The following is a 22,535-nucleotide window of genomic DNA, read 5'->3' on the forward strand; positions in this document are numbered from 1 at the left end:
TATCCATAAAAATGGCCCCATTTTCCCATTGTTGGTGAGACACAAACTACAGGTTATTGGCCAACAGACACTCCTTTGACCCCATTTGCATAGTTGAGAGCCAGCTATGTGCCAGATGCTGTTGGAGGTGCTGGGGATTCAAAGGTGGACAGACACACAAGGTCCATGTTCCCATGCACCTTGCATTCTAGTGGCACAAGAGAGTCATGGATAGATGAGCAAGGAAATAAGAAAAGGTCAGGTAGCGGTAGGTGATGGGAAGAAGATGGAACGGGTGATAGGATAGAGAACAACGAGGAGGAGCCATCAGGGAAAAGTCTGGGGGCAGAAATTTCCAGGCAGAGGGAAGAGTTCACGTAACCATTTCAAGGAGGAGCAAGTGCTGCTGCCGGAGGCCGGTGGGGCTGAGCGCGGGGGAGCACGAGATGTAGCAAGTGAGCTCAGGAAGGCAGGCAGGTGCCAGACTGCGAGCACAGTGAGGAGTTCGGCTTATGTCCGAATGCAACGTAAAGTCGTCGGGGGGTTTGCACAAGAGATCTGACGTGAAGTGATTCGTATTTTAAAAAGAGAATTCTGACCCCACCACCCCCCCCCCCCCGCCCCGTGGTGGAGGTGGGGGTGTGGAAACATGCAATTGTCTAGGGGAGGGATGCCGGGAGTCAACCAGACCTCCGATGGGCGGGACAGAGGTGGACAAGAGGAAACCCTAGAATCGGGGCCGGCTCCTGGGCCTCTGGGCTGCTGCGGGCGCCGCTTCCTGCAGTAGGGAAACCGGGGGCAGGGGCAGGGTGCAAGACGGGAAGTCAAGAATTCCACCTTGGACCTGCCAACACCAGGGTCGGAGGGGACACATCGAGGAGGCAAGAGACTTGAAGAGCGGGGCGGGTAGTAGAGAGGTCTGGGCGAAGATGGCATTAAAAGGCACGAGACGGGTCAGGATCACACGGAGAGGAGAAAAGGGAGCCTGGATCGAGCCTTGGGACACCCAGGCTCTCGAGGGCTGCAAGAGGAGCCCAGAGGAGGGCAAGAGTCTGGACAAGAAGCAGAGCGGAGCCCGTGCTCTCCGCGGCCTCCGCGACATGCTCCCCAAAGCCGGCGGGCCTGGCGGCCGGTAGCCACAAGCCCCGCTGTGGATCCACAGACCCCTCCGCCCTTACCTTGGTGATCTCCACGCAATTTCGGACACAACGGACGCACATTTTGTCGATCTCATTCGCGTTGGGGTGGAGGATGATCTCGGGCGCCGTCAGGATGGTGTCCGTTTGGAACAGAGGGACGTTTCCCAGGATTAAAGAATTAAAAGACTGCAAATTCCTAAGAGGGGTTAATAAAAAAAAAAAAAAAAGACAGACAGACCCAGGACTCACTGGAGTGGAGTATATCCAACACTTGATGGAAACAGCTGGTGTCACAAAAGTCACACGTGAAAACCCTCTGTGTGGAGTAAGACGTTCCGGCGTCATAGCGGGCAATGCGCACTGAGTTTTATTATGTGCCCCCGTTTTGGCCTATACTTATATGTAGTTCATTTCCACTTTTGGGAAGTGAATATCTATTAGTTGAAAGACACCTGAGTAACAGTGATGACTTCCAAAAGCTGTTCCACATGGTTCGGGAAAGATGGTCATAAAACTGGCTTTGTCTTCTCCCAGAAAGGGCCCCCCTCTTGTGGCTCACTCCTGGTCCTCAGGATTCAGCTAAAACGCGGCCTCAGGGTGGCTTTCTTGAGCACCCCCTTACAACGGCCACTCTGTTTCCTGTCCCAAAACACTGTGCTGCTTTATTTCTTTCACAGAAATCATCTTGGTTATGTCTGGGTTCCTGGTGTTTTGTGTCTCTCCTATGAGGATGGAAAAGATCCAGAAGGAGAGGGGCCCTGTCTGGCCTGGTGCCTGACACACGCAGGATCTAAGAAACCTGTGAGTGAATGAATGAGTGAATGAGTGGATGGATAGATGGATGGATGGACGGATCGACAGACGGATCAAGGGAAAGCATAGCATATTAAAAAAGGAAACACTATAGGAGGTGCCCTGTGTAAGAAGCTGCTGCAGAAATCTAAGAAGCAATAATGAAAAACAACAACAACAAAAAAGAAGATAAATGAAACGTGTAGAAAACAGATTTTTGTAAAGGATCAACTTAGTGAAATTTGTCAAACTGGGTCCAGGAAGCAAGACGACCAAAGGTATTTATTTTATTTATTAACGTCTTGTTCCCAAGTGGACTTTAGCAGCTCACAAGAATGCTTTGACTGCAGTAAGAGACCCTAAACTCAAAGTGGGATAAAATAAAGAGACACGTATCACAGATGTTTAGCAAAGTGATGCTGGACCAGGTTCACATCCTAGCCATTCTTCTTACAAGGTGTGTGTGTGACCAAGGCTAAGAAAGTCGCTTAATCTTCCAACACACTGTGTCCGGAAAACGAGGGTGAGATTGTAAAAGGAGTATAGCACGAGCCTTCAGAGTAAGCTCTCATACATGTTAGATTCAAATGCATACATATATGCAGAGGGTATGTATAGAGTCTAGAGTCAAGAGAACGTAACTGACAATGCAATCGTAAATACTTCTACATTTGCTGCATTTAGGCTACAAATTCAGTTCTAAGTTTCCTAGCAGTCAAGGAGAAAAGGGAACTCTTTCAAGTCAACAATCTATAGTATCCACACCGTTTAAAAACAAAACAACAAAAAAACAAAAGACAAAAAGAAAAATAATACTTTCTCAGGAGGCTAAGCTCAAAAGGGACACTAGAGAAATTTCTTCGGGGGTCCTTCACATAGAAGACAACATTGAATGTCCTAGGGCAGCTTCCCAGAATGATCCCGTAAGGGATAATTTCCTTTTCCGAACATTGAGGGGCCTGACAAGAAGGTGAGCCAAATTAGAAAGCCATCCTTCCCTCCTGTGAGCAGGAAGCCTCTTTGACCAGAAAGCAGACTTACCGTCCAAATCATTTCTATTCTGCACTTTATGAATACATAAAGTGTATGTAACTACTTTACACTTCCTTTAACTACTCCCGTGCGTAAACTCCTTTAATCTATGCACACTGCCTTCACGACAGGAAACGAGGTGGACTTACTTCAGGATGAGCTTTGTCAAGACGTCATAAATTTTATGTTCCCAGTATTCGTAATAGAAGGCCAGTTTGGGAGCCTTGCCTGTGTTGGTGTGGATGACCAGACCCTCGACTTTGGTCAGCAGAGGCCCAATGGCAAGATACCACCTGACCATGTGGTCCGCATCTTTGGCCCTTTCTCGCTCAATGTGCTCAAAGAATTCCTTCACACCTGAAGAGGAAGACACCGGTTACAGTCCTTCGTGAACACGGGGAGGGATGTTACTCGCAGAGCCATCCAAACGCTAACTGCAGATCTTAAAAATACAAAAGCAGCCTCTAACCTAGACCGCAAGCAGAAAATACGTCAACACCAAAAGTTCACAACACGCCCTAAGTAAAAGAATAAATGACAACACAGGGATGTGCATTACGTGTGCCAAAGCACACCACGTGCGCCAAAGCACACCACGTGCAAAAGGCAGCTTTTATTTTCTCTGGGCGATTTTGCTTTTCTTGAATTGCTTTTAGACTCATCTAAGACCGCTTAAAAGATGTTGCTTGAACAAGTAAACGTGAGCCCATAAAAACACAATCTGTGTTACTGTTATGAAGTTATTGCCAAAGTACTACTGGTCCCCACAGAGTCAGGGATCCGTGAAACTAAGCAAGACGTAAAACAGGGCAAAAAGCAAGAATTACTCATGATCCTTTCCAGTAAATGACTAAGACCTTTAGGAATGGTCTTATTCCTAAACAAACGTGCGGGAGGGGTGGCGAGGTGCACGCCTGTGCGCACGCAGCCATGACCAATGGGTTCTTTCATTTAATTTCTTCTGTAATCAGAGAAATAAGAAATCATATCTACCTGGGAGTTCTTCCTCACTTTTAGCTGCTGGATATTTAAAGAGATTTACAGACTCTATTAATGTCAGCCTGGAAGAAATGTCGTCTGAATTCTTATGAATCTGGTGGACAAGGGACTCGAATTTCCCAATGGCCTGTTTGCACCGAGTTATGTAGTCAGCAATACCTTCGGAAGGAGAAAAGAGAGAGAGAGAAAAGAAAAAGATACTTGGCTTTCAGCTCTTTCTGTCCATACCCTGCCGACCGACATCCAGAATGTTAATATTGGCATCCCCTCCCAGGAGAGACCATGTTCATTCCATCCCCTTGGGTATTCGTGGTAGCAAACATCCACATAGCACCCTTAGGGACTAGGACAAGGAGCCCTGTTCTCAGAGTCAACTGAACGATACATTTCTCCTGCTCAGATTTTAGCAAATCATCATCTAAAGCACTGTGAGGAGAAACAGAAGGTCCAGCTCTGTTGTCTTCTCACTGGCATGGCAACCTGAACCTACACTCTACCCTGATCCACGTACATCGCCTTTGGCCTGCTGCTTAGACAAGTAACCAGCAGGGGCGCATGGGGGGGCTCAGTCGGCTAAGCTTCCGACTTCGGCTCAGGTCATGATCTCATGGTTTGTGAGTTCGAGTCCTGCGTCAGGCTCTGTGCTGACAGCTCAGAGCCTAGAGCCCAGAACCTGCTTCGGATTCTGTGTCTCCCTCTCTCTCTGCCCCTCCCCTGCTTGTGCTCGTGCTCTCTCTCAAAAAATCAATAAACGTTAAAAAAAATTTTTTTAAAGAAAGAAAAATAACCAGGAATAATATGAATAGTAAACCTGGATTAAACACATGTGATCGGTCACATAGCGGTCTAAGCATATTATTCTGTCATCAATTGTTTACAACAGTCCTGTGAATTGGGTACTAATATTATGCTGAACTTAAAGATGAGGATATTGAGTCTCCACAAGGTTGAGTCACGTGGGCGGAGCTGGACTTTTAACCCAGGGGTTTAGCTCCGGAGCCCAAGTCCAAACATACATGTTTTCCACACAAAGGAGATAGGAAGAAGAGAAGGAAATGACAAGGAAAAGAAGGGAGAAGATTTGAAAATAAGGGAAAGGGGAAGAAGGGGGAAAAAGAAGAGCAAAAATGCCTTTTTAAAAAACTAAAGGGAACTTCTACTTCCAGGAAGAGGGAGGAGATGTGCTTTTCCTTATTCCTCCTGCTAATCACAGTTAAGAACCCTGCACATTATCTATCAAACAAACATAAGACTCTAAAAAGTGGAGAGAAGCCAACTGGCTACGGACCTTGGGTCCCCACTCTGGGACCCAAGGGTTCACAGTGATGAATTTCCTGGGTTCTTTTTCCTTCTATATCTCAGATGCGTAGCTGAAGAAGCTGGCAACCATAAATGCCAAAGTCCAAAAAGAAGCCTGCTCTCTTTAGCCACAGGACCAGGAAAGGGACATCCTGGCAAGACAGAAAATTTTACAGTCACTGCTCTACTCCAAACTCCATAGACAAAACCATGACCTCACTCAAACTCATTCCAGTAAGAGCCAGCTGAAGAGCCTAGATTTCCACCTTCATAAAACTGTGATGAGGCACCACAATGTCTCTACCCCTCATGCCTGTCATGATCGCATCAGAGAAGGCCATGGAGGCAGACGGAATTACATTAAAAAATTAATTGTATTTCTATAGACTAGTGGCAAACATATGGACACCAAAATTAAAAACACAGTATCATTTACAACCATTCCACAAAAAATTAAATACTTCAGCATAAATCTAACAAAACACGTACGAAACTTGTATGTTGAAAATGACACAGTGCTAATGAAAGAAATCAGGGGCATCTGGGTGGCTCAGTCAGTTGAGCGTCCAACCTCAGTTCAGGTCATGATCTCATGGTTCCTGGGTTCGAGCCCCACATTGGGCTCTGTGCTGACATCTTGGAGCCTGGAGCCTTCTTCAGATTCTGTCTCCCTTTCTCTCTGCCCCTCCCCTGCTTGCATATTCTCTCTCTCTCTCTCAAAAGTAAATAAACATTAAAAACATGTTTTAAAATTAAAAAAAAGAAATCAAAGATCTAAATAAATGGAAAGATATACCATGTTCATGGATCACAAAGCTCAACCCAGTACAGATATCAATTTTCCCCAAACTGATATACCGAGTTAACACAATTCCCATCAAAATCCCAGCAAGCATTTTTTGGCAGATACAGACAAGATTATTCTAAAATTGATATGGAAAAACAAAGAAACTGGGACAGCCAAAACAATTTGCTTAAGAGAAAAAATGGGTAGAATCGGGCTACCTACCCAATTTCAAGACTTAGCATATAGCTACAGACACATAGATCACCAGAACACAAAACCCAGAAACAGACCCATACAAATATGACCAACTGGTGTTTTACAAAGGTGCAAATGCAACTTAACGGGAAAAAGTCACCCTTTTCAACAAATGATGCTGAAGCAACTGGATAGCCATGGTCAAGGAGGAGGAGGAGAAATTAGCCTCATCTTAAGCGTCACACTTTGTACAAAAAAAAAAAAAATCAAGATTGATCACAGACTTACCTTTAAAATATAAAATTATAACATACTTGGGGAAAAAAAAGGAGAAAATCTTTGGGATGTCAGTCTAGGCAAAAAGAGTCCTTAGACTTGACACCAAAAGCATGATCCGTAAAAGGAAAACTTGATAAATTGGGGTTCTCAAAATTTTAAACTTTTGCTCTGCAAAAGATGCTGTTAGGAGAATGAAAACACAAGCTACAGACTGGGAGACAATATCTGCAAACCACGTATCCCACAAAAGGCTAGTATCTAAACCATATAAAGAACTCTCAAAGTAAAAAAGCAAACAATATAATTAGAAGATGGGCAAAAACACAGACATCTCACCAAAAAAGACATACAGATGGCAAAGAAGCACACGAAACGATTCTCGGCATCATTCCCCAATATAGAAATGCAAATCAAAGCCACAACGAGATCATCACAGAGCTACATGATGGCTACAATTTTTTAAAAATAGTGATAATACCAAAATACTGGCCAACATCCAGAAAAAGTGGAACATACACTGCAGGTGGAAATATAAGATGGCACAGCCAGCTCCACGGCAATTAATTTAAAAAAAAAAAAAAAGACTAAATATGCGAGTAGTATGGGACCCAGAAACTGCACTCCTGAGCACTTATCCCAGTGAAATGAAACTCACGTTCACATAAAACCCCACACACAAATGGCTTTATGGCACAAACATCTACTCATCATAGCCAAACCTGGAAGCAACCCAGATATCCTTCAACAGGTGAATGGCTAACCTAACTGCGCACATTGAAACCATGAGATTTCAGTCACCAGAGGAACACACTACCGATACGTGCAACGTCTTGGACGACCCTCCAGAGAATCAGGCTAAGGTGGCAAAGTCAACCCAAAAGGGCATATATGATTTCCTTTATAGAGTGCTCTTGAAATGACGAAATTATAGAAATGGAGAATGGATTCGCGATTGCATGGGTTGAGGCTAGGAATGGGAGTGAGGTGGGTAGGACTTTAAAAGGGCAACATGTGGGGTCCCTGGGTGGCTCAGTCAGTTGAGCGTCCGACTTCAGCTTGGGTCATGATCTCGCGCTCCGTGAGTTCGAGCCCCGCGTCGGGCTCTGTGCTGACAGCTCGGTGCCTGGAGCCTGCTTCGAATTCTGTGTCTCCCTCTCTCTCTGCCCCTCCCCCACTTATGCTCTGTCTCTCTCTCTCTCTCTCTCTCTCTCTCTGTCAAAATAAATAAACATTAAAAAAAAAATTTTTTTTTAAAAGGGCAACATGTAGAGCGCCTGGGTGGCTCAGTTGGTTGAGCGTCCGACTTTGGCTCATGTCATGATCTCACAGTTTGTGAATTCCAGCCTCACATCGGCCTCTGTGCCGACAGCTCAGAGCCCGGAACCTGCTTCAGATTCTGTGTCTCCCTCTCTCTCTGCCTGCCTCTTTCTCTCTCTCAAAAATAAATAAACATTAAAAATTTTTTTAAAATAGGGGCGCCTGGGTGGCTCAGTCCGTGAAGCGTCTGACTTTGGCTCAGGTCATGATCTCACAGCTCATGGGTTCGAGCCCCGCGTCAGGCTCTGTGCTGACAGCTCAGAGCCTGGAGCCTGCTTCCGATTCTGTGTCTCCCTCTCTCTCTGCACCCCCGCTCCCTGCTCACACTCTGTCTCTCTCCCTCTCTCAAAAATAAACATTAAAAATTTTTTTCTTAATTTTTTTAAAATAAATATAAATAAAAGGGCAACATGAGTTATCGCTGCGGCATGGAAATGCTCTGTGCCTCAACTGTCAACGCATCTGAGTTGTGAGTTGTACTATAGTTTTGCAAGAAGTTACTGCCAGGGCACTGGGCAAAGGGTAAACAGGACCTCTCTGTATTAATTCTCACAACTGGGTGTGAATCTATAAATTATCTCAAAATTAAAATTTTTAATATTAGAAAATAGAAAAATATTAGGAAAAACAGTAAAGGCTGCTTTATTTTTGGAGGAGAAAGCACTGGGTCAGCAGGGTGTCCAAATCTTGTCTTCAGTCCCCACAAAAGCCTTGAGATGAATTCAAAGTTCCACCAAATATAAATGATTAATATTCAAAACCTGGGTGTTGACCGTGTCTATAGACATGCAAAGATTATAATTCAACTAAAATAACCTACAAGCATATATTTTTTGCATTCCAAAGTCTAAAAGGCAATGAATAGGAGGATGAATTAGGTTACCTAGTGAGTTCCAGTTCAACCTCTTATATCCAGACCTAAACACTCTTATCAACTCCTGGGAATGATCGTCGAGAAGCAGAGCCTCTGCCTCATTTAACTTTCCTATGAGCATGTGATAATGATCCAGCATACGCTGTATTCCGTCTGTGTACCTGTGCGTTACAGGAAAGTCATTGACATGAGGACACACAACAGAGCTCGTAAACAGCTTACCCTCTATCTAGGTTACCAAAGACCTTTCACCAGCCTAAAACTTTGATCGAAAGATTTGCAGAAATTTAAAACAATGCCAACCTTCCCACTAACTTCCTTTTCTGGAAAATATCGGTATACTTCTCATTAGGAAGTGTTTGTTTTTTTTTAACACATAACAGGTTTGTTATTGTTACTTTCAGGTGAATGGATAGATACACAGTTCACACATTGCTTCGTTTTAATTTCCAGCATGGTAAATACCGGTAGCTATAAAATGCAGACAAATGAAAGCAGGAGGGGGTGGGGTTCTCAATAATTTGTAACGGAATGGAATAGAACGGGGTCCTGAGATCAAAAAGTTCCCTGTTGATTTAAGAGACAAATCTTTTTACCTAAGAAATTTGTCCTCCTGGAGAGCAACATTTCTTGCTAACTCGGGGACAGGGAATCCTAACTGTTCCAAGTACTTTGCTTCATTAATAATCTCCCTGAGAGCAGGTGAAAAATTTATTACAAACACAGCCCCCTTCTCGGAGTTCGCAGCCTCATCAGCAGCGGCAGAAGTCTGTGGAAGAGACATTTCACAAGCATGGCAAGGACGGTCCAAGAAGTGGTCCAGACGACCCAAGTTCAACGTAAATTTGCAGACGATCAGCGTAGGGCCCTTGATGCCCTGATAGACCGGGAGGCTGGCTGGAGCTAGCTAGAACACATATTTTGTTCAGTAAACAAGGTTTAAAGAATTCGACTTAGCCACCCACGTCCAAAAAGTGGTCAATCGCATGCAAATCCGGAATTCTGGCTTCCCTGGAAAAACCAGGAACGCTGACAAGCAGAGACGGGGATTGAGCAGGAGCTGCCCCTTTTGATGGGACCCAAGCCGTCTCCAGTCTGGCCCTCTGCACTCATTTCAGAACCTACTTCAGGGTTTCAGAGGCCACACACCTAGAGATGCTGTGCGCAGGTCTCTCCTCCCTCACGGCTAGTATTTCTTTACGGAGCGTCTGCTGGGCAGCAGGCTCCAGCTAAAGCACTGTACATAAGGGTGAATTGTGCAAAATGGTGTTTTTTCCGTAGCTCAACTGTCAGCCATTTCACACCCGGTTCAGCTAATACTTTGTGTGTTGATGTCATCTGATGCAGCTCATTTTACAAATGGGGAAACTGAGGCTCGGTGTGAAGCCGCTCGCCCACAGAGTCAGCAGGGCTGCCGGATTCGGGTGCATTTCCTAACCGTGACCTTATGCTGCCTCTGCCTCTCCCTCTCTGCCCCTGTCCTCTCCTCCCCGGACAACCTTGGCCCTTCTCCGTCTTCCACTTGGAAATACCTATCAACGGCAAACCGTGCCGACAAACCAGACCTCCAGAAAATCGCAGACGCCATCACCTAACCTGACCGCCACGATCTGGACAAGGGTCTGGAAGTACGTACCTTAGTAAGCAGACTCTTCTTCATAAGATTTGGCAGGGCCTGTTCCGTTACCTCTTTCCACAGCTCATACTTTCTGTCTTCATAGTCTTTCATTGTCCAACCCACCTCCAAGTACTTCTGTCTCACCTGTCAAAGAACTCAGCAATTGTCAGTTTGTCCTCAGAAATCTAACACCTTTTCCTCTCTCTCACTCTATTAAAAAAAAAATGTTAGTGCATTTTGCAAAAATAAGTATACAGATTTCCAAGAATTTTGCAGGGTATGTATGAGAAGGTATGGCTTGAAATCCAGGCCGACGAGCAGAGATCAGCAGACCTCAGCCCAAGAGCTAAGAACGGCTTTTACCTTTTCAAATTTATGTTTAACGTTTATTTGTTTTTGAGAGAGAGAGCGTGCACAAGAAGGGGAGGGGGAGAGAGAGACACACACAGAATCCGAAGCAGGCTCCAGGCTCTGAGTTGTCAGCGCAGAGCCCAACGTGGGACTCGAACTCACGAACCGCGAAATCGTGACCTGAGCTGTAGGACGCTTAACCGACTGAGCCACCCAGGCGCTCCTACTCTCTGGACCTTTCAAGAAAAGATTTGTCAACCCCTTCTATATAACATTCAAAACCCCATGGGTGGGGGAGGAACAGTATTATCAGAAAGATGGTCACCCTCCAGAGAAGCTGAAAATCAAGTTCAGGGAGAAGCCCACGTGCCTGTTACCTGGAAGATATCATATGTACGATCATATGTATGAGCCTGAAATCAGGGACCACAGGAAAGGCCTTCTAAGTCGCAGGCCAGGATTTGCTTCTCACACTGGCGGCTCTAGGTCGCCCATGAGATACGGCCGGCGACAGTTCTGGGGAAGCAACATACCTCTCTTCCTCGGTCACTCTCCAATATCTCCTCCACTTCCTGAAATCGGAGGATGGTGTGCTTGATCCGAAAGAACAGGGACCGTTCCCAGTAGATTGCACCTGCTACCGGAGGGTGGTTCTTACACAGTGGCGGGTTGTCCAGGTTCTGAACAAAGAGTTTATTAACTATGTCGATCTGAAAAGCAATCAAAAGTGGTCTGTGATATGCATCACCATGTTCGCCAAGAAAGATTTAACTTGAGATGTAGGTCTTTACATTTTTAATATTTATGTATTGGGGGGGGGGGGGCAGGGCAGAGAGAGAGGGGAGAGAGAATCCCAAGCAGCCGTCAGCACAGAGCCCGATGCGGGACTCGAACTCATGAACTGTGCGATCATGACCTGAGCCAAAACCGAGAGTCGGATGCCCAACTGACTGAGCCACCCAGGCGCCTCAAAGTTTACCATGTTTAAATGCATTTCAGTGGCATTAAGCACATTCACACTGTCACACAACCACCACCTGCATCCACCTCCCAGGAAATACTAACTCCCCCTCCTCCTCCCCTGGTCGCTGGTGCTCTCTACTTCCTGCCTCCGGGAATCTGACTCCTCTAAACACCTCATGTAAGTGGAATCATACAATAATTGGGGTTTTTTTGACTGGCTTATCTCACTTAACATAATGTCTTCAGATTCATCCATGTTGGAGCATGTGTCACAATGTCTTTTCTTGGGGCGCCCGGGGGGCTCTGTCGGTTGGGCGTCGGACTTCAGCTCAGGTCCTGATCTCACAGTTCGTGGGTTCGGGCCCCAGGTTGGGCTCTGTGCTGACAGCTCAGAGCCTGGAGCCTGTTTCAGATTCTGTGTCTCCCTCTCTCTGACCCTCCCCTGCTCATGCTCATGCTCTGTCTCTCTCAAAAATAAACATTAAGGGGCACCTGGGTGGCTCAGTCGGTTAAGTGTCCGACTTCAGCTCAGGTCATGATTTCACAGTTAGTGGGTTCGAGCCCCATGTCAGACTCTGTGCTGACAGCTCGGAGCCCGGAGCCTGCTTTGGATTCTGTGTCTCCCCGTCTCTCTGCCCCTCCCATGCTCATGCTCTCTCGATAATAAGTAAACATTAAAAAAAATAACAAAAAATAAACATTAAAAAATTTTTTAATACATAAATAAAAATTTTAAAAAGAAAAAGAATATCCTTCCTTTCTAAGGCTGGGAATATTCCATTGTATGGACAGACCACATTTTATGTATCCATCCATCTATCACAGTTCATGAGTTCAGGCCCCGTGTCGGGGTGTGCCCTGACAACATGGGGCCTGGTTGGATTCTCTCTCTCCCTTCCCTCTTCCCTCCCCCGCTTGCTCTCTCTCTCGCTCCCTCAAAATAAATAAACATTTAAAAAAAGCATACTTTTCAATTTTTTAGGGTATACACCCAGAAGTGAACTTGGTGGACCACATGGTCTGGACCTGTATTTTATTATTTTTTAAGTTAATTTTTGAGAGAGAGAGAGAGAGGAGAGAAACAGAGCACGAACCGGGGAGGGGCAGAGAGAGAGAAGGAGAGAGAGAGAGAGACACAGAATCCGAAGGAGGCTCCTGGCTCTGAGCTGTCAGCACAGAGCCTGATGCTGGGCTTGAACTCACGAGTTTCGAGATCATGAGCTGAGCTGAAGTCAGACACTTAAACGACTGAGCCCCCCAGGTGCCCCTGGACCTGCATTTTAAAAGAAGCATCTCCACACTCTCACGTGGGTAATTAGATGTGGGAGACAGAATAACATCCCTCCCCCCATCCCCCAGGCATCCCCTGGTCCCGATGCCCAGAATCTGTACATTTACTACATTACATGACAAAGGGGAATTGAGGTTGACAATCAGCTGACCTTATAATAGGACGATGACCCCGGATTATCTGAGTGGGCCCAAGGTAATCACAAGGGCCCTTACAAAAGGAAGAAGGAGGCAGAAGAGAGGGTCAGAGTCTTTCCCCAGGCGGAAGTGGGACTAGCCATCGCTGGCTTTGGAGATGGAAGGGGGCCATGAATCCCTAAAAGCTGGGGGGAAAAAAAACCAGGAGATCGAATCTCCCTAGAGACTCCAGAAAGGCTACAGCCCTGTTGACTCCTTGTTTTCAACCCAATGCAACCACTGTAGACTTCTGACCTTCAAAGCTTCACGTAAAATAACAAACCTTTACTACAAAGTAAAGGTTTTTACTACAAAGTTCGTAGTCTCTTGGTACCGCATCAAGAGGAAACCACATATTTGGAGACCAGTTTGTCCCTTTGTATTTTGCTAACTGACGTTGACCAAATTATTTCACATATTCTCATTTCATCCTCTGAATAAGATGATAAGTTGGGTTTTTTTGGGTTTTTTTTGTCTCTTTCTCCCACTCGGTACTTGAAGGAAAAATCTGTGTTTCATTTATCTATCTCTGTGCCTAACACCATACCCGGAAATATGTGAGCACCGGATACATTATTCTGAATTAATATGCAGATACATACATGATCTCGGCACACGATTAGCTAGGACTTCTGCTGTTATTAATGTGATTATTACAACTACAAACTCGTACAGAGCCCATCACAATGTAAGGTATATATTATACTTGATAAATTCTTACTGAATTTCCTCACTAAACAAACAAACCCACTTTGTTTTGGTTATCTGTGGCATGTCACAGGGGAAATTTTCCACTGGGGAAAATTCCACGGTCTCTCTGAATTTGAATAGGAGAGACAGATAATGGCCCCATTCAGTTCTCCACATTTTGCCCAGTGTCCTTCCACTGCTCTGGCACCTGTCGATCTTTCAATTACCTCTTTACAATACTGTGCCAGGATATCATTAAATTTCATCATCATTTGCCGATTAATAGCGTCCCGTGAACGAATATGCTTAAATTTTAGAAGCATGTCAAACGCTGCTTCAGCTGATCGAAGTGTCTTAAAAGATTCATCAATAAAATTTTTTGCTTCTTTTTCAATAACCTGCCAAAAAAAAAAAAGCAAAAGTCAGAAACACAGCCCTCATGTCCCCGTAATTATCCTGCAAAAACAAAGTGGCAAGAAATAAGCAAAAAACAAATTTGTGACTTGCGATAGATTTCCCTTGTGCTTTAGTGGAAGCTGGCACCCAGTTAAAAACAGTAGACTGGCGGGCGCCTGGGTGGCTCAGTCGGTTAAGCGTCCGACTTCAGCTCAGGTCACGATCTCGCGGTCCGTGAGTTCGAGCCCCGCGCCGGGCTCTGGGCTGATGGCTCAGAGCCTGGAGCCTGCTTCTGATTCTGTGTCTCCCTCTCTCTCTGCCCCTGCCCTGTTCATGCTCTGTCTCTCTCTGTCTCAAAAATAAATAAAACGTTAAGAAAAAAAAATTAAAAGAAAAAAAAAACAGTAGATTGGCCACATTGGTTTTCTGTTCCCCTCCCCTCGTTCCACTCAAAATGGTAGGAAGGAAATTTTTTTTTAAGTGTTAACTCCTACAAACAAAGCAGAAGACGACACAACAGGAGAGAAGATAGTTCAGGAGTCTTAGGCAGATGGAAAGTAACTCTACAGAAGGCAGAGGATTACAACGAAATGTTGGCAACAGGGGAACAGGCAGGTACCTGTTTACTCCCCACGAAACCTCCATGAACGTTTGGAGACACAAGGCACCAGGAAGGTGAGGGGCAAACACAGGATCCCTTCTCCGCCCTGCACAGCCAGGCCACCATGTATCCTCTATACCCTCATCCCGCCCCAGTCTATGAAGAGTGTAAGGTTAGTTCTAGAAAAATTAAATCAGAAGGACAGCAGAGTTGTGATAATGCTAGAAGCTAGAAATCAATGAACACTATACCCTCAATATCTGAAGAAAAGTTATTTCTTTTTTGTTTGTTTGTTTAAGTCTTAATTTGAAAGACTGAGAGAGCACAAGCAGGGGAGGGGCAGAGAGACAGGAAGAATCCCAAGCAGGATCCATGCTATCAGCACAGAGCCCAATGCAGGGCTTGAACTCTGGTCATGTGAGATCATGACCAGAGCCGAAATCAAGGGTCAGGCACCCAACCGACTTAGCCATCCAGACGCCCCCCCCAAAGAAAAGTTACTTCAATCTTAAATTCTGTACCCAACTTTATTCCAGAATTCACACAAGACATAAAAGAGAGATGTCCCATGAAACCTTTCTTAGGAAGATACTAAAAAATGTGCTTCAGCAAAACAAAGGCCTAAACAAGAAAAGAGGAAGATGTGAAATCTAGAAAACAGGATCCAATACAGAGGAGAAAAGATGAGAAGTCCTAGGGTGACTACTTTGCAATAAATCTAAAGAGCAAACAATATAGACTGGGACAGAAGGACAGAGAGCTCTGGGACAAAGGCCTCTAGGAAAATAGTAACACTCATATTTTTAAGCAGACAGAACCCATTATTGATAAATACGTGGCAGAGATGTTAGAGCAGTTGGGGAAAAAAATAACAGGTATGTAAATAACCAGGCAAATAAAAATAAAAGCAATGATTAACTTCAGGAAAAATGAAGGGTTGAACAAGAAAGGCAGTGTGCTTATGATGTGCTTCTTGGCTCAGCAGTGAACACTGTTTGCACAGACACAAGGAGTAAACACTAACCATTAATTTAGCCAAAAGTTATGATAAATCTCTGTTAGATGACAGGGGGCAAGTGGGTATGGGGAAGGAGTAGGACAGTAAAGTCCATATCTACTCTGAAAAGTTAACAGTTGTCTAAAACTGATTATATTAGATACATCAGGAAATAACCACATTGGCAGGTTCTTTAGGAAATAGGAAGGTGAACAACAAAAGAAACATCTAGAATTGTGAAAAATGACATCAAGAATGGGAATGGAGAAGGTTAAGCATGGGGCTGTTTTTTCTTATTATTTGCCTTTTAGTATTCCTTGACAAAGTGACTTCAATGAAAAATTCAATTTAAAAATTAGTAACACTTAGGGGCACCTGGGTGGCTCAGTCAGTTACCGTCTGACTTCAGCTCAGGTCACGACCTCACGGTTTGTGGGTTTGAGCCCCACGTCAGACTCTGAGCTGACAGCTCAGAGCCTGAAGCCTGCTTCAGATTCTGTGTCTCCCTCTCTCTCTCTCTGCCCCTCCCACACTTGTGCACTCCGTCCCTCCCTCTAACTAAATAAACATTTTTAAAAATAAAAATTAATAGGGGCGTCTGGGTGGCTCAGTCAGTTGAGTGACTGACTTCAGCTCAGGTCATGATCTCGTGGTCCATGACTTCAAGCCTTGCATCGGGCCCTGTGCTGACAGCTCAGAGCCTGGAGCCTGCTTGGGATTCTGTGTCTCCCTCTCTCTCTGTTCCTCCCCCATTCATGCTCTGTTTCTTTCTCTCTCTCTCTCTCTCTTTCTAAAAATAAGTAAATATTAAATTAAAAAATAAATAAAAATAACACTTAAAACAAAATAGAAGCTGAGAATATACCGGATGTAATTAAAATGGAAATGTTTAGATAACCCAAGAACAGTCTGGTGTTGCCCATATAAAAAGATGCTCTGGTTATAAAAACAATTACTCAAGACCTAAAATGGGGACGCTGCTGATGTGCCTCCCACATGAAGCTGAAAGAGTAACCACGATGGACCATACACCATCCTATCACGCTGTGTGGTGTGAAACCATATTCTCAGCTACAGCCTCTCTTTGACAGGTTCTGCCTCCCCCGTACCCCAGGCCACAACCTCCTATATCATCTCCCCACCTCCTCTCATTCCCCAGCCTAAATCAGCCTATGCTGTGACCAGAAGAACCTTCCTCAACCATAATTCTGATTACCTCACTCTATAACCTCAGTGGCTCCCTACTGCCTACTAAATCAAGTCCCATTCTGCAGCCTCCTATGTCCTCCCCAATGATACAGCAAACCCACTTTGTAGAGATGCTACTGTGTGTAGCTTGACTTAACCTTATTCTGCCTAGAGATAGGAATGGGGACAAAAAAGATTAAGGAATGTTCATTTTTATCTTATATTCCTCGGTATCATTTGTTTTTATTTATTTATTTAAATTCAAGTTAGTTGACATACATGTGTAGCATTGGTTTCAGAAGTAGAACCCAGTGATTCATCCCTCATATATGACGCCCCGTGCTCATCCCAACAAGTGCCCTCCTTAATGCCCACCATCCATTTAGCCCATCCCCCCACCTACCTCCCCTGCAGCAATCCTCAGTCCAGTCTGTATTTAAGACTCTCTTATGGTATTGCTTCTGTTTTTTACAAGTAAGCAGGTATTACTTTTTGTGATTAAAAAAAAAAAATCCTAAGCATAACAAAACAAATTTAACATGGGGGAACCATGGTACCCACTTCCAAGATCAAATCTATAGATGAGTTACTTGCCAGAACTTCAATCTTGAATTCATCCATCACATATTTCCAGTACTGGGAAGACTTGATGCTGAAGGGGTCAAAGGTCAGGTTTTCCATGGGGGTGAGCAGGCTGTCCACCCTGCACAGGACATCGTCAATGCGCTTGGGATCCCCCGTCACTGCCTTTAGTTCTGGACCAAATATATTGTAAAATTCCTCCATAACCTGTCCAAACAAACAAAACACAGGGAGGCTGCCTTTCGGTTTTCCATGAGTGTGTTTAACGTTTATTTACTCTTGAGTGAGAGACAGTGTCGAGCAGGGGAGGGTCAGAGAGGGAGGGAGACACAGACTCCGAAGCAGGCTCCAGGCTCTGAGCGGTCGGCACAGAGCCCGACATGGGGCCGGAACTCCCAGACTGCGAGATCATGACCTGAGCCGAAGTCGGATGTTCAACCGACTGAGCCACCCAGACACCCCAGTAATTTTATCTTTGAACGTGTGTTTTGTAAATGAAATCTGATAGGGCGGCCGTGCACACATGGGAGCAGATACGTGGGATCTACTTGTCTGCTTCCACTTTGTCACATACAGCATGGGACGCCCCACAAGCACAGAATTCTAGTGGGCCCACGTACGGCAGTTCAGGGGGTTGGGGGGACATTCACAGCCAGCACAGGGAAATGTGTCACGTCAAAGACAAGTACACGAGGACACAGGCTGCGATGAGAGACCACCTTCTCCCTTCAAGCCGGAGTTTGCTTCCAGAACAGTGGGCTAGGAAACACACCTGATCAGGAAACCTACCATATCGGTTCTGTAACTTCCTGTTACTTCCCCGTGTTGGCCAACTACTCCCCCTGAGCGATGACATAGGACAAAGAGCAGGCAACCCACCCAGCCCTTCCTTACCCGTTGGTAAGCTGGAGGTAGAGAATCCTGGCAGAATGTGCTCGCACCAAGAAGTGAGAGAGAGAAGGGGTTAAGATGGCAGAGGGGTAGGGGGACCCTGGACCTGCCTGGTCCCTGGAACCCAGCTCGGTCAACATCGTATCATTCTGAGCACCTAGGAAATCAGCCTGAGGATTAAGAGAACAATCTGCACAATTAGAGGGAGAGACCGTGGCAGGTACCAGGAGGCACAGAGACGTGAACTGGGGGAGAGAAGAGCCACAGTGCCTTGGAGGGGAGGGAGCCCTTTTCGCGGAGAGAAGACAGAGAGAGCGGGGGAGAGAGGGGGTTCGGGTCGTGCAAGAAAAACACCCCCCAAAACCACCGACCGGGGCATCGAGAGAAACGGACTGTCACAAGTTTTTGCAAACAGAGGAGTTCACATTCTGAGGGTCTGGAAGTTTGCACCATTCCCGGAAGTCGAGCCGGGCAGACGGCGGGGGGCGGAGACCGGCAACAGCGTGTCGGGTGGGGATCCCCGGGGGTGCGCTTGGAGAGAACCTTCCTTCTCAGAGTACATCTGGAAGAGGGCAGATGGCCTCTCCCAGAACAAAAGACTTGGGGGCACACCTGAGCAGCCGATCCACAGCAGGGGACAGAGGCGTGCGCGGAGGGCAGACAACGTGGCCGCAGCTTGTCACTGTGCGTCACCATAAACTCCAGGCGCCTACGGGGCCACACAACTGCTTTTCTGGGACCGAACAGAGCCAGGAGCAGCACCGCAAGGGGCTCCTCCAGAGGGAGGAGCAGGTTCTTTAAGATTTGAAGTTTTTCTTTTTTATTTTAAATATTTATTTTGAGACAGAGACAGAGACAGAGAGAGAGAGAGAATCCCAAGCAGGATCTATGCTGTCGGTGCAGAGCCCAATGTGAGGCTCAGTCACACGAAGTGTGAGATCGTGTCCCAATCGGAAACCGAGAGTCAGACGCTCAACCCGCTGAGCCACCCAGGCGCCCCAAGATTGGGAGTTTCGAATCCCAGCCCCACCAGCCTGGGCACAGTCGGCCTGTTGGCAGGGATCTGACGGAAGCCTGGGACACAGGAGGGGAAACCGTTGGCTCGCCTGGGAGGCCTGAGCTCCCCTCCCTGGGGACCGGAGAGCAGGGTGACGCCACCTTCCCCGACCACCAGCACCTGGGACTTCAGCAACCAACACAGCGCCCCCAGTGGAGGCTCGAGCCGCTTACATCAGACCGCGCCCCCTGCGCCCTGCTGAGCCGTCTGACTGGGCGCCAGCCGGTGCAGGGGGCCTCTCCCCCAGAGGAGGAGCACAGACCCCCCCCACACGCACCCCACCTACTGATCATAGAGGGCTCCAAAGCGTCAGCTTCAGTTCTGAAGCTGGAAATAGGACCAGACTTTCTTTTTTTGTTGTTTTCCTTTGGAATCAGAGTTTTTTGTTCATTTGTTTGTATTTTCATTTCCTTCTCTCACTTTTTGTGGGGCTTTTTGGGTTTTTTTTTTTAATTTCTTTTTTGAAGTTTATTTATTATTTGAGAGAGAGAGAGTGCACATGTGAGTAGGGGAGGGACAGAGAGAGAAGGAGAGAATCCCAAGCAGGCTCCACACTCACCACAGAGCCTGACGCAGGGCTCGATCCCACAACCCTGGGATCATGACCTGAGCCGACATCAAGAGTTGAACATTCAACCCACTGAGCCACCCAGGTGCCCCCCTTGTCTCATTTTTTGAATCAGTCTCGTTCTTTCTCTCTTTTTTTCTCTCGTGGAATCAGGCTTATAGTTGTTTGTCCGTTTGGGGCTTTGGTTCCTTTTCCTTTTCTCTTTTTTTGGATTGAGCTTCCTTTAACAAACAAATCAAAGCGCACATAGTTAAAAGTCCAAACACTCCTCACTGCAAGCAAGGAGGAGCTCTGCAGAGGACTGACCTGGGGGAAAGAGCAACCAAAGCACAGCAGCACAGTGCCCCATCGCCAGAGACCCTTCCCGAAGCACCAGGCCTGGACCCCCTGGTCCAGGTATGACCCCTCAATACAGCAGTATTCTCAAGAGCAAGAAACATAACAAGCTCTCACAATACGCAAAAGACAAAAACCTAGACAAAATGACAAGGCAGAGAATCCCCCCCCCAAAGGAAGATCAAGAAGAAACCACAGCCAGGGATTTGCTCACAACAGATAGAAGCAATATATCTGAACAAGAATTTAGAACACCAGTCATAAGAATACTAGCTGGCCTTGAAAAAAAGCACAGAAGACTCCAGAGAAACCCTTGCTACGGAGATCAAAGACCCAAAAACTGGTCAGACTGGAAAAATAAAATGCTGTAACTGAGAAGCAAAACTGACTGGATAGAGTCCCAACAGGATCGAAGAAGCAGAGGAGAGAACAGGTGACGTAGAAGATCGAAGGTTTCAGAGTGGGTTAAAAGACCCATCGATATGCCACTTATAAGAGACTCGTGTGAGACCCAAAGACACCCAGATTGAAAGTGAGGGGGGTGGAGAACCATCTACCATCCTAATGACATCAAAAGAAAGTCGGAGTAGCCATACTTATATCAGACAAACTAGATTTTAAACCAAAGACTGTAACAAGAGGTGAAGAAGGGCACTATGTCATAATAAAGAGGTCTATCTACCAAGAAGACCTAACAATTGTAAATGAAAACAATGGCTTTAAATGACACACTGGACCAGATGGACTGATGGATATATTCGAAACATTTCATCCTAAAGCAGAATACACATTCTTTTCGAGAGCACATGGAACATTCTCCAGAACAGATTACATACTGGGTCACAAATCAGCCCTCGACAAATACAAAAAGACTGAGATCACACTGTAAGGGTTAAATTGTAGTGTAAGGCTAACGTGTAGCTTGAAAAATAACAGCTTTGTTCTGACACTGAAGGTCAAGAGATAACAGCCTTGCTTCACTCTTGTAAATTATGCTTCATACTCTTATAAATCAGGCTTCACCAATGAAGGAAACAAAAGCTCAAAGAGAAGAGCATCAGAGGCAAGGTCAAGGAGATCCACTGGTTGCAACTTAGCGGCAAAAAGTCTAAAATAATCACTTCATCCAGAAACTGTTTCTAACTCATCTGGGAACTGCTTCTCTGTTCTGTTCCCAGGTGATGATAAAACGATGTGGTCGGCCATAAAAACTCTGTACCCCGGCTGTTCGGGGCCACACTCTTATCAAGAGTGTTGGTCCGGATCGGTCGGCCTTGCCTCTCATTGTAATAAACTTTGTTGTGACTGTCACTGGTGCCCATAGCATTCTGTTTCAGGAGTTGTGTGGATGCAACAATACCATGCATATTTTCAGACCACAACACTATGAAACGTGAAGTCAACCACAAGAAAAAAAATTGGAAAGACCACAAATACATGAAGGTTAAAGAAAATCCTACTAAAGAATGAATGTGTCAACCAGGAAATTAAAGAAGAAATTTAAAAATACATGTAAGCAAATGAAAAAATGAAAATGAAAACATTACAGTCCAAAACCTTTGGGATGCAACAAAGGCAGTCATAAGAGGGAAGTATATAGCAATACAGGCCTTACTCAAGAAGCAAGAAAAGTCTCAAGTACACAACCCAACACCTAAAGGAGCTGGAAAAAGAACAGCAAATAAAGCCTAAAACCAGCAGAAGAAAAGAAATACAGATTAGAGCAGAAATAAACAACACATAAATTAAAAAAAAAACAAAAACAAAACAGGACCAACAAAACTAGGAGCTGGTTCTTTGAAAAGAATTAACAAAATTGATAAACTCCTAGCCAGACTTATCAAAAAGAGAAAAGACCAAAAAATAAAATCAAATCGTAAATGAAAGAGGAGAGGTCACAACTGACACCACAGAAATACAGACAATTATACGACAGAATATTATGAGTAATTATATGCCAACAAACTGGGAGATCTGGAAGAAAGGGATAAGTTCCTAAAAGCATACAAACTACCAAAATTGAAACAGGAAGAAATGGAAAATTTGAACAGACCCATAACCAGCAAAGAAATTGAATCAGGGGGCACCTGGGTGGCTCAGTAGTTAAGCATCTGACTTCGACTCAAGTCATGATCTCA

General features: G+C 45.4%; 1 protein-coding gene across 5 annotated transcripts in view; it reads right to left on the minus strand.

Moving 5' to 3' along the window:
* Positions 1–22,535, minus strand: part of DNAH10 (dynein axonemal heavy chain 10) — a 141,517-nt gene that overhangs the window by 90,814 nt on the left and 28,168 nt on the right. For 4 of the 5 annotated variants that reach the window (XR_008291630.1, XM_027044238.2, XM_053205976.1 and 1 more), the window contains 9 exons: positions 17,558–17,752; positions 14,009–14,179; positions 11,195–11,371; positions 10,329–10,454; positions 9,289–9,461; positions 8,702–8,853; positions 3,936–4,100; positions 3,092–3,299; positions 1,158–1,314 (listed from right to left, as the gene is read on the minus strand). Coding sequence is in view for 4 of the 5 variants with exons in the window: in XM_027044238.2 (XP_026900039.2) it covers positions 1,158–1,314; positions 3,092–3,299; positions 3,936–4,100; positions 8,702–8,853; positions 9,289–9,461; positions 10,329–10,454; positions 11,195–11,371; positions 14,009–14,179; positions 17,558–17,752 (1,524 nt within the window). In the remaining variant the exon portion in view is untranslated. Of the gene's footprint in view, positions 1–1,157; positions 1,315–3,091; positions 3,300–3,935; positions 4,101–8,701; positions 8,854–9,288; positions 9,462–10,328; positions 10,455–11,194; positions 11,372–14,008; positions 14,180–17,557; positions 17,753–22,535 lie in introns of those variants that run through there. The other variant, XM_053205978.1, reaches the window with a different exon arrangement.

This window comes from Acinonyx jubatus, chromosome D3, assembly GCF_027475565.1.
Source record: "Acinonyx jubatus isolate Ajub_Pintada_27869175 chromosome D3, VMU_Ajub_asm_v1.0, whole genome shotgun sequence".
NCBI lineage: Eukaryota > Metazoa > Chordata > Mammalia > Carnivora > Felidae > Acinonyx > Acinonyx jubatus.